This window comes from Ochotona curzoniae, unplaced genomic scaffold (genome assembly GCF_017591425.1).
Source record: "Ochotona curzoniae isolate NIBS_2020 unplaced genomic scaffold, NIBS_Ocur_1.0 contig_883, whole genome shotgun sequence".
In the NCBI taxonomy this organism is placed as follows: domain Eukaryota; kingdom Metazoa; phylum Chordata; class Mammalia; order Lagomorpha; family Ochotonidae; genus Ochotona; species Ochotona curzoniae.
Window position 1 is genome coordinate 33594120 of NW_024466599.1, and position 14206 is coordinate 33608325.

The following is a 14206-nucleotide window of genomic DNA, read 5'->3' on the forward strand; positions in this document are numbered from 1 at the left end:
TTATTGTAATTTTAAAAACTGCTTTTGTGACAATCGTTTTAAAAAATCGAGCTGTGTATGTGATTTCTGATCTGTAACTGTGCTTCTCTTTACATTTATCTTCCTAAATGGATAAAAGGGTAGCTACTTGCCTTTACTTCTTTTAGTACTATTCTCAAATGTCTTCCTAAAGAATAGTCTAACTTTGAGATGTTGCAATTATCTGTCCCTAGGTAATAAAGAAGCTAGATCAAAAAAGGGAAGTTGTCCCGATGTTCTATCTTGCTTGAATTTTTTACAAATTTTCAAGTTACTTGAAGCCTTTTAGTTTTCCTCAGATCTGAGCTGAACATAGGAGAGAGTAACACCCTTAAGTTTATAAATTGATGTTCCAAGTATTCCAAGCAGTTGTAGATAAAAAGTAGAAGGGAAGTGTTATCCATTTTCATCTTTGGAGGCCTTGCATTTCTTGTTTAAACTACTGGAATTATAAACTGGCCATCCTTCCTAGGGAAGGAAATGGTCCAGATTACATTTGCTCACCTGCCATGGGTGATTGAATATTCTTCGTAAATTATTAGCAAGATGACAGTGAGCACACAGGGACACCACTCTCCAGTCAGAGGTTCTTCTGGATTTCCGCTCTCAGCTGAAGTCGTTTGCTTTGTTGGGTTTTTGTTTGTTTCGGCCCGCCCCTGGGTTTGAAGGGGGCTGGGTACCGGCTCCCATTCCTGCCTAACTGTGGAGGCAGTGAGGGCAGTATTGGCCAGACAGGTAGAAGGCCTAGCCTTCCTGAGAGAGGGAAACAAAGGCAAGACTAACACAGCGATACCGACCCGCTACATATACAGCAGCAGATTCTCACTAACAATGTGCCTTTCTCTGGTGTGGACTGTCAACTCTGAAGAAGCCACTATTCTGTATTCAGCCTTGGGAGACAAGGGTGGCTGTTGCTGAGACATAGATCACACAGAGCTAGTGAGCAGTGAAGCGGGGGTAGGTGCCCTGTCTCCGAAGCGTGTTCTGTTTGTTATACTACGGCCTGCCAATAATGCGTCTGATAAGAAACATTTCGGTGAGAGATCTATTAGTATCTTTCTTTTTTTTTTTTTTTATTGTTGCTTACATTATATTATGTAGTACAGTTTTATAGGCGCTGGGGATCCCCCTATTAGTATCTTTCTTACCTAAGATGTTTTCTCCACAAAAAAAAAAAGAAAGAAACAGAACTTTTTAAGATTTTATACCTCTCTAGTATACAGTATCTGTAGAGTAAAATTTAAATTGTGGCAATGTTAAAAAAATTTTTTAAAAGAGTTCAAAGTCCTTCTCACCCACACCCGCTGCCGCCACCAAGAAAAAAGGAGGAGGCCTGTGCTCCTGGGCCTTGCCCAGTTCTCTCCAGATCAGTTCTCCTTGGTTGATGGTGTGGGTGAGCTGTGGCTCCAGCTGCGGCGGACTGTGGAAATCCCCATAGCGTTTCTGCGTTCCAGTGATGGATAGCACTTACCGCCTGGCAGATCCTGTACGCAGGAAGGGCTGAATGGAAGACTGATTTCCCGAAAGAAGGGAAAGCCAAAGATGCTGGATACCGCTGATGACATTTGTAAGACCTCTGTGTTTTGAGTGTCTCCTGTGCTTTCTGTTGTTTTTAATCCTCACATTGAACACACAAGGTAATATTATTTTTATTGTACCATGAGGCAAGTTTAGGTTCATAAATACATTCAAGTTCATAATATTCTTAGTGGAAAAGCTGGAATCTCCCTCGCCCCGCCCCATCCAAGCCCTCTTGCCCCTGGCTTTTGATTAAATGGCCCTTCCGTATGGGCAGTGTATCTACATGACATCCAGGCCTCAGAATGGCCTTCCTGCTTGGCCTGGAGTGTCCTCCTAGCCGGTGCTAGAAATTAGCAATGTGTGGGTAGAGATGGAAGTACAAAACTGTCAGCTGGCAGGTGTATGTCACTGCAGAGTCTGTAAAATATTGTAAGTGCTTCATTTTTCATTATGTCCCCTTCTATTCTTTGGATGGACCACTGTGTACAGAGATAAATATAGAACTTCCTAAATTTCATGCCTAGAAGTTAGGCAGGTGTCTTTGCACTCATTCTGAACTATTATTTCGTTAAAAAGTAGTAGTCTCTCAGAAACCAGTCATGCGGCTGCACAAGTTCCAGGCCTGTCAGATGCCTGTGTGGAGGAGCACTCCCAGGAGGCCTGGGAATACACCTCTTCCTGAGGACTCTGATGAGAGGACTGATTCATTACAGCTAAAGGTTTGTAAGCCTTTTTGGCTCATGGACCAATTCTAGGTGACCTACAACTTTTTTTATATAGTTCATTTTAAAATGTTTTTTTTTAAAAAAAAATCAGAATAATATTTTCTAATAGCATAGTTGTTATAGAATGTCTGTGCCCACATTTCAGGTTGTAGTGACAGTGGTCAGTAACTGCCTCAGAGACCTATGGCCCACAGAATCTAAAATGACTTACTTACAATGTGGCGATTTCTAAAAGTGCTTGCTGAGAAGCAAGCCTATATAGTTCAGTGCTCTGCCGTTCTTTTTGTTGTTATGCTGCTGTCCTTTTATATTTTTTTTTCCTTTTTAATATTTACATGGTTGAGAGGGATGCACAGCCATGTGAGCCTGTGAGCCTCTGATTAGGGTGGAAAGGGTTAGGTGTGGACGAAGGTGTTGGGACACATGCTTCAGTTTTGTTTTGTTTTGTTTTGTTTACTCCTGTGTCCTCAGGGAAGCAAAGGAAGGGACCACTCCTTGCTGTCAAACTACATCGGCACCTGAGTGTTAGGACCTGTCATTTGATGATGCCTTAGCAACTCGGATATGGGGAAAAGGTATTCTGAGGGTGTTACTTGAGTGGTTTTAATACTTCTGAGAAGTTGTTGGTCCCATTGATTCAGGATTGAGAAAATCTTCCCAAGGTCTGCCGGTTAACAAAGTCCACCTTAGTGCATCCACAGACCCAGGAACATGCTGCAGAGCTTGGCTAGGAGAGTGAGTGGTCCAACCTGTTCTGCTTTCTATCGTCTGACAATACCGTCGATGTACCTTGCTGGCATACATGAGCTAGCCATCATGTCCACCGTGTGTACTTGAGCATGCTGTCCACTACACAGGTCTCAGCAGCTGAGGAGGCCCAGTCCAGATACATGCACTCCAAGGTCAGGTCAAACATCCTGTAATTTTTCCCTGTGGCAGGGGTCTAAGTCCAGTGGTCTAGTTGGGGAGCCCCTAAAGAAACCTTGTCTGGAGAGACCTCAGACTTCCTCTTGTGTGCACCTGCCAGTGCAGGGTCAGGTCACCTGCACCCACCTGTACCCACCAATGAACATACCAGTGCATGCAGCTACCTGTCATTTCTGCCTAGCCTCATATCTCCCACAAACCTACAGGTGCTATGGCCTGACCCAGCCAGCCTGCCACAGACCTGGTGTGCACACCAGCAGGTTATTGACCTGGTCAATAACCTGGACCAGGTTCACCCCCAACCACGTATTTTGTGCATGCCAGTCTCTGCTACGGTCTACTCCAGCCCAACCTATATTCCATCCTGCTATCGTGCACACCCATGAATGCCATAGCTTAGCTCAGCCCAACCAGTCCTTACATATGCCAACAGATGCTGTCACTTTATCCACCCTGGCTTGCCCCAGCCTTGCTTCTCATTTGCACCAGCAGTAGGTAGAGCCTAGCAGGGGAGTGGCAACAGTTCCCCCTGCCGGACATGCTCCCAGCCCTGGATTTTGTACATTCTGGGGGTATTACCCAGGACTCTTACCCAGTCCTGGCACTTGACAGCTGGTGCTGCAGCCTAGCCTGACTGGCCTTCCCTGAGTCCCAGCTCTCAGACTCACCCTTGGAAGCAGCAGCCCAGCAAGGGAGTCCCTAAAGTTCCCAAACCAGACCCACTCCCAGCTCTGGATCCTGTGTGTGCCAACAGGTGCTGTGGTCAGTCTGAGATGACTTATCTTTAGTTGCAGCTCTCACCAGTGAGTGCAGCTCTCACCAGTGAGTGCAGCAACCTAGCCCTAGCGTGGCCTACCTGTAGCCCTCATATGAACTGGCAGGTTTTGTGATCCAGCCAGCCTGGTCTGCATCCCATTGTGATTCTCACTCATGCCAGTGTGCACTGGGAACTGATCCTGCCCAGCCCACCCCCAGACCCAGCTCACATGTTTGCTGCAGCCCAGCCTGGCCTATCCTGCTCCCAAATATGGCTCTCATGCTCACCAGTGGGAGCTATTGCCTAGTAGGGGAATTCCCCAAATTCCCCTACCAAGGCCTACTCCCAGCAGTGGATCTGTTGTGTGCCTGTGGGTGCTGCTGCTCAGACTGACATGGCAGCTCCAAGTCCTGGCACTCACTGGCAGGAACTGCAGCCTAGCCTGACTGCCCTGCATGCTACACCACTGTGTTGGCACCTACATTTTTAATTTTTTAAATTTTCATTTATATATTTTTTTATTTTTAACTGATGTAAACTATTTCTAAACATTTGTGGAGTGCTATGTGACATTTGATATGTATATGCCATGTATGATACTTGGATCAGAATAAGTGTAATAAATAATAATTTTTCATTTTGAATCCTTTTATCTAAGAGTTAAGATAATTTTGGTTTTCTTCATCTTTCTGTTTAGTGCTTGGTTATTAATTCCCATTGCAGTCAAAAGGATAAGAGGACAAGAAAGAAAGCTGACACTGCAATGACAACTACCGAGGTCCAAGTTAAGGAAGAGCTGGGTCATGGCAGTAAGAGCTGACTGAGGCGCGTTTCTGACAGAGATGCTATTTCAGAAAAGACAGACAAGAGACAGAACAGTTCAGTAAGTGGGGAGTTCAAGAGTTAATGAATCCAATTTTAAAAATGATGTAGCTGTGCCTGTTTTGGAGCCATGGATGTAGATACTCACTAGTCCACTGGTTTATGTTCAGAGATGGAAGGATATTAAGCCGCAGCTCCTGGCATCAATACACACAAGTCTCCAGAACACAACACAGACAGGAACGATAACAGTTGGGTACAGCCATTACCTTCCAAGCAAGCAAACAACTAAAGGCAGTGTTCAGGACACTTACATACAAACACATGGCAAAGGGAAGCAAGCCGAGGCAACAGGGGCCTGCAGATGGGGTGAGCAAACAGGAAAGGCTCTTAGCTTCTAAAACTCTGGAATTTTGTTTCTTAAGTCTGGGTTATGGCACATGGTTTTTGTTGATGAACTCTCTTTAGACTCCACTTAGGATATACCACCTTCCCTGCACATAATACAATGTACAATAACACTTAAAAAAAAAACTAAACAGATTATATTCTGATCACAATGGGAACTAACAACCAAGTACTAAATGAAGAAAACTAAGGAAAACAAGAGCCTCTTAACTCTTAAATGAGGAATTCAGTGAGGAGTTAAATGAGGAATTCAAATAAAAAATTACAGTCTATTCAAAAATTAGGAAATAAAAATATTTGGAGTCTATTTTTTTTTTTTTTTTGCTAATTCAGTGAAATTTCTCAAAGTGTCCCCATTCTTCCAGTTGACAATTAATTATTCTACATTAAAGGATTACTCTAAAGATAGCAGCATTCCCCAGCTGTAGGCAACTGCCAAGGTTGCCCTGTACCTGGGAGAAAAGCAGTTAGTAGCTGGCAGACATTCTGGGCATGGTTAATACCAAATTTGTGTTTACTATACCAGTATGCCAACATCATTGCTTAAAAAAAAAATGTTAAGTGGGAAAGGCAGAACATGCCACCCCAGCTCCCAGGTGAGGGGAGAGGGTTTCAGACTGGTTGGGAAAGGGGGTCTAGGGACCTGCTGGAGTGGTTAAAAGGCATGTTTGATAAGGGAGGAATGACTTCTGGGGTTTTTATGTATGTATCTTAATACTCTGCTTTAGAGACTGTGACTATGACCATTTTTCAGTCTTTTGATTAAGAAGTTAAGGCCTTTTCTTTAAGAACATAACCACTCATTGTAGATCATGTTACCTGTCTTGAAGAAACCACACCCATATTGTACAACCCAAATTCCAAAAGTATTGGAAAGTGACGATATAGGCATCTACTAAAAGTAGAAAAGACAAAATATGCAAACAGAAAACAGCAGATTATCAAAACATGAGCCTCCATGATGGAAAGGACTTTCTCAGTGGAGGGAGGGCTGTGGGGAGAGCACTGACAGGACCCAGCCCAGGGAAAGTGCCGAGAAGCAGATGCAGCCAGGAGACAGGATGCAGTGTTACAGCTGCCTTGTCAGTCGCTGTAATGAAGTTAGAGACAGTACAGTCCAGAATTCTGAGGATGAAGAACATCCCCATGCGTGGGCAAAGAGGTTGCTGCTTGAATGATGGTGAAGGGGTCAGGGAGTAACAGCATGTAAGCAGTCTGACTTTTCAAAGAGTTGTTTTACAGTTCCGTTGAAGAATCTGAGAAAGAATGCAACAGATGCAGAGGATACCAAGCAAACAGAAGAAGGACAGGCACTCTAGGAAAAACAATCATACCAGAACAGAAAAAAAAAAAAATGGCTTAACTGTACAATATACACTTGGTCAAAATGAACAGTAATACTTTGGCCACAAAATCAATGTTAGCAGGAACAAGGAGGAATAAGGGGAAATGTGTGTTGATGCTGTGGTTTAAGAAAAAGTTAAAACCATAAAGTCACACCTAGAGTACACCTAGTATGAATTCAGTAGATAATCTAAAGCTAAAAACGAAATAGAAGTGGAGAAGGCAGTAACAGCAAAAGCAGCTGTAATTTCCTTGATTATCTAGGAGTGGGAATTGAACACAGGAAGGATATGGCATGCAGTACTTTTTTTTCTTTTAATTAAATTCCTTGAATTGGCAAAAATGAAAAGCAACTTTAGAGAAATGAGAAGAAACCAGGAGAGTGAAAAAAAAAAGTGCATTTACAGAAATCATGGGGTCACCAAGAATATAGCAGGAATTAGAATATGTGTAGTAAGAACTGTCCAAGCCCTGGCTCATGAACCAGGCTGAAGCCAGGAGCCAGGAACCCCATCCGGCTCTCCCATGTGAGTGGCAGGAATGTAATCAGCTACTTTCCTGAGGACATTAGCAGGGAGCTGGATCAGCACTCGCCGAACTGGCACTCCAACATGGGATCTGGCTGGATCAGCACTCGCTGAACTGGCACTCCAGCATGGGATCTGGCACACTGCCCTACTGCCAGCTGGATCTTTTCTTTATTAAGAAACAATCTGGGCCTGGTGTGATAGCCTAGTGGCTAAAATCCTCACCTTGCATGCACCAGGATCCCATATAGGTGCTGGTTTGCATCCTGGTGACCATGCTTCCCACCAAGCTCCCTGCTTGTGGCCTGGGAAAGCAGTGGAGGATGGCTCAAAGCCTTGGGACCCTGCAGCCACATGGGGGACCAGAAGGAGGATCCTGGCACCTAGCTTCAGATTGGCTCAGCTCTGGCCATTGTGGCCACTTGGGGAGTGAATCAATGGACAGATCATCCTCTCTGTGTATCTGACTTTCCAATAAAAATTAAAAAAAAAAAAAAGGAAGAAGCATTCTGTTAGGCACATACAAGTCTACATGCCAACTGCTATCTGTTCTCATAAAAAAATCTGTCAGATAAGAACTGCTGGGCCTCGTGAAACCTATCAGCATACTCTACCTCATCCCTCTTGTAAAATAAGCCTTTTCGGAGACTGATACCATTTGAATTTAACATATCTTATTATCAGTTATTCTCCTTAAATTAAGATTTCAGTTTCTTGCTCATATTTTATTCTATGTAGTTCTCTTAAGCCTTGTCAGCTTGTTAGAGAAATACAAGTATTTGACAAAGGGAATTATTCCAAATTTTGAAGTAACAGTTCTGATGACTCTCACCAGTATAAGAAAAATACTTAGTTTTCTGATACTACTGATGCTATAGAGTGTAAATAATAGTGCACAATGAGATATTAAGCATAAAAAAATTCTGAAAAAAATGGAAAATATCACATTTATTAAAACACAAAATAAAGAGACCTTTCTCCACAATCGCGATGTGGCAAGACTAGTTAAATTTTTATTTTAGCTTTTCCATTTCTTCAGTGTTGGTGTTCATATTGCTGAAATGACATAGCGCGCATGTCAAAATTGTAGTCCTACAAGAATTCATTGTGAAATGCTTTAGATTTTTATTGAAAGGAACAATAAAGATGTCAAGTGCAGATTGCATTTTTGTTTTCATTTTGCTAATATGGTGTTATAGCTTTCTGTCTATTCTGTTACTTTCAAACTCTCAGGTTTGAGAAAGATATCATTTATTTTAGACCTAAATATGAGGCACTCTCTTTCCTCCTGTTTTCTTCATATTCAGACTGCTTCTTCCAGTTATGGATAAAATTTGATGGGAAACCAGGTGATTACTCTGCAAGCTCATGAATATCAGTAAAGGGGTTGATGGAGGATATTTGAGAAGATGGTTGTTGAGCTAATTTCAATGTGTTACACAAAAGTGGACTGATTGTCACCCGTGACTGTTGAACACTGGGCTGCTTCACAACACCTAAGGCCTAACGTATTTTCCCTTTGTGTCATACTCAAAGCAGTGTTGCATTTACTCAGTAAGGATACAGACCTCCTCTGAGAATGAAATCAGGTTGCTGCCAGGGCTAAACAAACAGGGCCGCTGGGAGGCTTTCTTTCCTTGCACTTGAATTTGGGGGAGACAGGGTGCGAGGACACAGCTCCCGTGGCCTGGAGTCCCACCTCCTCTCTGGAAAGGGACCTGGTGAGAAGCCGGCTCAGAGAGGCACTGCCTCACACACTGATCAATGCCTTGTTCCTGTTTTGTCTTTAGGTCTCTTAATCCATGGATAAAGTGGGGAAAATGTGGAATAACTTCAAATACCGGTGTCAGAATCTCTTCGGTCATGAGGGAGGAAGCCGTGGTGAGAGCGTGGACATGAACTCCAACCGATGTCTGTCTGTCAAAGAGAAAAGCCTGAGTGTGGGGGACCCCGCTCCCCAGCAACAAAGCAGTCCCTTAAGAGAAAATGTTGCCTTACAGCTGGGGTTAAGCCCTGCAAAGAGCTCTGCCAGGAGAAGCCAGAACTGTGCTGCGGAAATCCCGCAAATTGTGGAAATCAGCATCGAGAAGGAGAACGAGGCGGGCGGGCCACCCGGCACCAGGCTTGCACGGAGAGATTCTTACTCTCGGCACGCTCCGTGGGGTGGGAAGAAGAAACATTCCTGTTCTACCAAGACCCAGAGCTCGCTGGATAGCGACAAGAAATTCGGGCGAGCCCGGGGCGGACTGCCGAGGAGAGAGCGGCGCTGTGGGGCCAGCTCGGCGCACGACCTGGACAGCGTTTCCAGCCGAGCCGTGGGGAGCCGCTCGCTGCGCCAGCGGCTGCAGGACACCGTGGGCTTGTGCTTTCCCGTGCGAACCTACAGCAAGCAGGCCAAGCCCCTGTTTTCCAACAAAAGGAAGATCCATCTCTCTGAACTAATGCTAGAGAAATGCCCTTTCCCTGCCGGCTCTGACCTAGCTCAAAAGTGGCATCTGATCAAACAGCATACGGCTCCCGTGAGCCCACACTCCACCTTCTTTGATACCTTTGATCCATCACTGGTTTCGACAGAAGATGAGGAAGACCGGCTGCGAGAGAGACGGCGGCTCAGCATTGAAGAAGGGGTGGACCCCCCTCCCAACGCACAGATCCACACATTTGAGGCTACTGCACAGGTGAATCCGCTGTATAAACTGGGACCAAAGTTAGCTCCTGGGATGACTGAGATGAGCGGGGATGGCTCTGCAGTTCCGCAGGCCACCTGTGACTTGGAAGAGGACACCACCACCTTATGCTTGCAGTCACGGCGGCAGAAGCAGCGTCAGGTGTCCGGAGACAGCCACATGCACGTGAGCAGGCAGGGGGCGTGGAAGGTCCACACCCAGATCGATTACATACACTGCCTAGTGCCGGACCTGCTGCAGATTACTGGCAATCCCTGCTACTGGGGAGTGATGGACCGCTACGAAGCCGAGGCCCTTCTGGAAGGGAAGCCGGAGGGCACGTTCTTGCTCAGGGACTCTGCGCAGGAGGACTACCTCTTCTCCGTGAGCTTCCGCCGCTACAACCGATCCCTGCATGCTCGAATCGAGCAGTGGAACCACAACTTCAGTTTCGATGCTCACGACCCATGTGTGTTTCACTCCTCCACTGTAACAGGACTTTTAGAACATTATAAAGACCCCAGCTCTTGCATGTTTTTCGAGCCGTTGCTGACGATCTCGCTGAACAGGACTTTCCCCTTCAGCCTGCAGTATATCTGCCGGGCGGTGATCTGCAGGTGCACCACGTATGATGGGATTGACGGGCTCCCTTTGCCATCGGTGTTGCAGGATTTTTTAAAAGAGTATCATTACAAACAGAAAGTTAGGGTCCGCTGGTTAGAGCGAGAGCCAGTCAAGGCCAAGTAAACCCTCCTGTTCCCCAAGGGCATTAGCTAGGTCTCCTTTTGCGGGCACCAGACAGTCCAGCTGTAGCAAGCACAGGGTTGGTGCCAGGTTTTCCCACAACGTGTGTAAAGACAGCGTTAGTTTCTCTCAGATGCGGCCTACTGTTACTCAGAGCAGTGTGGGGCCTGTTGAAGCTGCAGGCTAGAACTACAAGTGCTGGGTAAGATTGCAACCCATTCTGCCAGTTTGGCCACGTTTGGGTTTTTAATGGCCATGGTAACTGAGGGAGGCAACTCTGGGGCATTTGCTATGAAGAATTCTATTTCTTACTGAAGAACAAATTATTAATAATGGATGAGCATTTCAACAGTGTGACTGATGTTTAAAATTATTTTTTCTAAGAGTTTTTCTATAACCTTCCAAAAGTAGTGATGTTTGTAGTTACTGTAAGTCAAGCTTTGAAAGTCCAACAGAATTTAAAGAAAAAAAAAACTGCCTTCCTTTTAGAAAAAAAAAAATGCAATTTTCTGGCCATAAGGGCATAGTGCAGTTCTCTTAGGTATTGATGTAGTTTATAGTCAGCATACTTTTACCTTCTGCAAAAGGTACTGTTAAGTAAACCAGGTTTTCTAAATAGCTATTCTTCTTACAATTCCAGACTTAGAGAGTTAATCGTAGGATTTTATTCAAGGCCCTAGGTATAACCTTTTGAACAAGTGCTTGCACTTAACAACAAGCATTCAGAATAGCTGCTGCAGTGTAGTCCTGCATGTGATTTCCCAAGTTGACATGCGCAGTCTAATGTTTGTTTCCTTAAGAAGTTGGATCTTCTGCCATGCTCATGATAAGTTCGTGAACCACGAGGAAAATGAGAGTAGAAATTGCCCAAACAAGTCAGATAATAGTAACTTCATGGTCGCCGGTGTATTATTATGGTGACACGGTAATTAATAATTTGGATGGCAGTATTTACCTCTCTGTTGTAAACTCTCATAGCTGAATTGCTCAAGTATAATTCATAGGATTTCAGTGCAGTTAATCCTTAATGGAAAATCTGAAACCTAAACTGCAGATTTAAAAGGTACTGTACAACCGTTGTATGTGTAAATAACTTTACTTAGCACCTTTTCATCACTTAGAATAGTAGGTAATACAACTGGAGTGAGCTCCTCTTGGAAGTAATACAAAGTTCTAGTGACTGCTTCTTAGTATTGAACTGCTTTTCCAGTTCTGTCCTAGAGATTTTGCACTGAAGTAGCCAAATCCATTTTTGTGTCTTTTTGTTGGTGTGCTCTGTACCCCTTGAGTGCTCCCTGGATCCCCTACCAGCCGCTGCAGAAAGGTGTCACATCCCCCCAGCTCCTCCTTATGTATACAGCGCTGTGTCTGTACGCAACACTAGCCTTTAAACTGCTAATGTATGTTTCTGCTTGCCGTGCCTTGTTCTGGCTGCTTTCTTGTGCTAATAAAGTATGTTTGGTGTTCTCCTTGTAAATGTGCTGTTTTATACATTTACAATAGTTCCCCTTGTACGTGGAATGGTTTGGGTTATTTTTTTTTTTAATAAGCATTACCTGGCAACCTACTCTGGTTAATGCGGAGTTACTGTGCAGTCTATATTGGCTTACTAGAACAAGCCGAGCTTAAATTCAGTGCTCTACGGCTTTCTAGTCATAATCATATATAATGTGGAACAGTATCTACAGTTGCTGCAAATTACTGTACAGTTGAGGTTATAATTGAAAACACAGAAATAATAAAGTCTGCTGATTTCTCTGCAGCTAGTGCAAAGCTGGAACTATCAATGACATATTAAACCATTATGTATAGCATCCCACTGCATCAGAAACAGATTGAACCAAGTCTCATGAGCTAATGACACATCACCATTTATTGGTGGTTTGGGGACCATTTTAATTGAGAATTAACACCCAAATTATAGTTTAACCAAAGACTTGTCCATTTTAACAAAATGGGGGTTGAGGGGACTTAGAATTTCTGTGTTTCTAGTAGAAGTCCCTGAATGAACACATACCAAAGTAATTGAGAACTTCATCCAAACCTACTTTAAAGCATTATGTGCAATTAAGTTGTTATGACATAAGTATATTGCATTATTGTTGGGTCTGTTTTCTTGAGCTTATAATATATCTGGAAAATAAACCTCTTGGGGGAAAACAAGTCTGTGTTGATTATTGGAGAACTATATATGCAAGCAAGATCATGTTTAAAAGAGGTCACTTGAAACTCCAAGAAAGCACTTGATGTTTTATATGCTTGTAGCAAATTGATGTTCTAATTAGTTTTATAGAAAATATTAATGCTTTTCTGTATTTCAGAACTTTCACTTTTCACATGGAAATTGTTTTAAATGTGTAACTGTATGAGTTTATGTAAGCATGTATACACTGTGCTATAAGTCACTTATGTTTCAGTTTGTGTACAATATTAATATGCAACTTCTGGTTTAAATTTTTTCGTAAAATATTAGTGGCTTACATTTTAAAAAAGAAAAATCACCAGCATGAAACTACACACAAATCTATATCACTGTGTCTTTTTCTGAATCCATTGTGATGAATTTTGTGTTTAAGTAGTCTTTTTCTATATGCATTTTTGTATAAGCCAGGAATTCTTGAGAGATTGGGATATATCTTTGTAGTGGGATAACTAACCCAAGGAAAGATTGGTTAACATTCACTCATCCATTCATTCATTCCCTTCACTTGCATGCACTTTTTTCTACCTCTCCATCTTTTTGTGTAAATATATACATATACATTTATACCGACAAGCACACATATATACATTTATGGAGTTAGTGTTATGTTAGATCATTTGTCATCCAATTTAAAATCATTTAGAGTCCTGAGTCTGAGGATCCCACTTGAGTATTATTGGACCTTTAAATTGTATAATCTGTGCTTCAGGTGGAGCCTGCTCTACAGTCATCTTAGTAATGCAGTCACCTTAAGTGTTCTCTTCTTTTGTTTCAAGTAAGTGATGAAGAGTCATAGCTAAATTTCCATGTCCTAAACAAAAGTTGAACCCAAATAATACTTCTCAAGAACGTATCTATGGTCTTCATCTTAAAAACCTTATTCCATAAAATAAAGGGTTTTTTAAATCCCTGACATTCAAATTCTAAGCTTCCTTTCATAAAATACAAAATTTATGAACTTGTTGTTTGACTTGTTTTAAGATTAATTGTATTGGAAAGGCAGTTATACAGAGAGAAGGAGAGGTAGAAGGATCCTTTGTCCACTGAATCACTCCCCAAGTGGCCACAGTTACCAGAGCTGGGTTGATCCAAAGCCAAGAGCTTCCTCCAGGTCTCCCACGTAAGTGTAGGATCCAAAGGTTTTGGATCATCCTCTACTGCTTTCCCAGGCCACAAGCAGAGAGCTGGAAGGGAAGTGGAGCAGCCAGGATACAAGCTGGTACTCATATAGGATCCCAGCAGATACAAGGTGAGGATTTAGCCACGAGGCTGTTGCACCGTTCTGTTGTTCTGACCTTTTGTAAGGCCTGTTTCACTTTTTGATTTAGTTGCCATTTCTTTCCTTGCAGAGATTCCTTGGCTCCCTGGAAGTCCATTGTAATTTGATAAGCTTTATTGAAACTCATCTTAAAATTCTTATCTCTATAATAAATGGTCAAAGTCGCCTTTTTGGTACAGGCAAAGAGCCTGTTGAGTGTCTGACTCTTCCTAAGAGAGGGGGCAGCCCTCCTCTAACCAGGTTAACACAGGGCATTGTCTCATAC

The 14206-nt window shown here is 43.2% G+C and overlaps 1 protein-coding gene across 1 annotated transcript in view; it reads left to right on the top strand.

Moving 5' to 3' along the window:
• SOCS5 (suppressor of cytokine signaling 5) overlaps nucleotides 1–13008 on the top strand; it is a 54465-nt gene extending 41457 nt beyond the window's left edge. The window contains exon 2 of the mRNA XM_040993209.1: nucleotides 8840–13008. Coding sequence (XP_040849143.1) covers nucleotides 8852–10462 — 1611 coding nt within the window. The 5' untranslated portion in view covers nucleotides 8840–8851 and the 3' untranslated portion in view covers nucleotides 10463–13008. The remainder of the gene's footprint in view (nucleotides 1–8839) is intronic.
• The last annotated feature ends 1198 nt before the right edge of the window (nucleotides 13009–14206 follow it).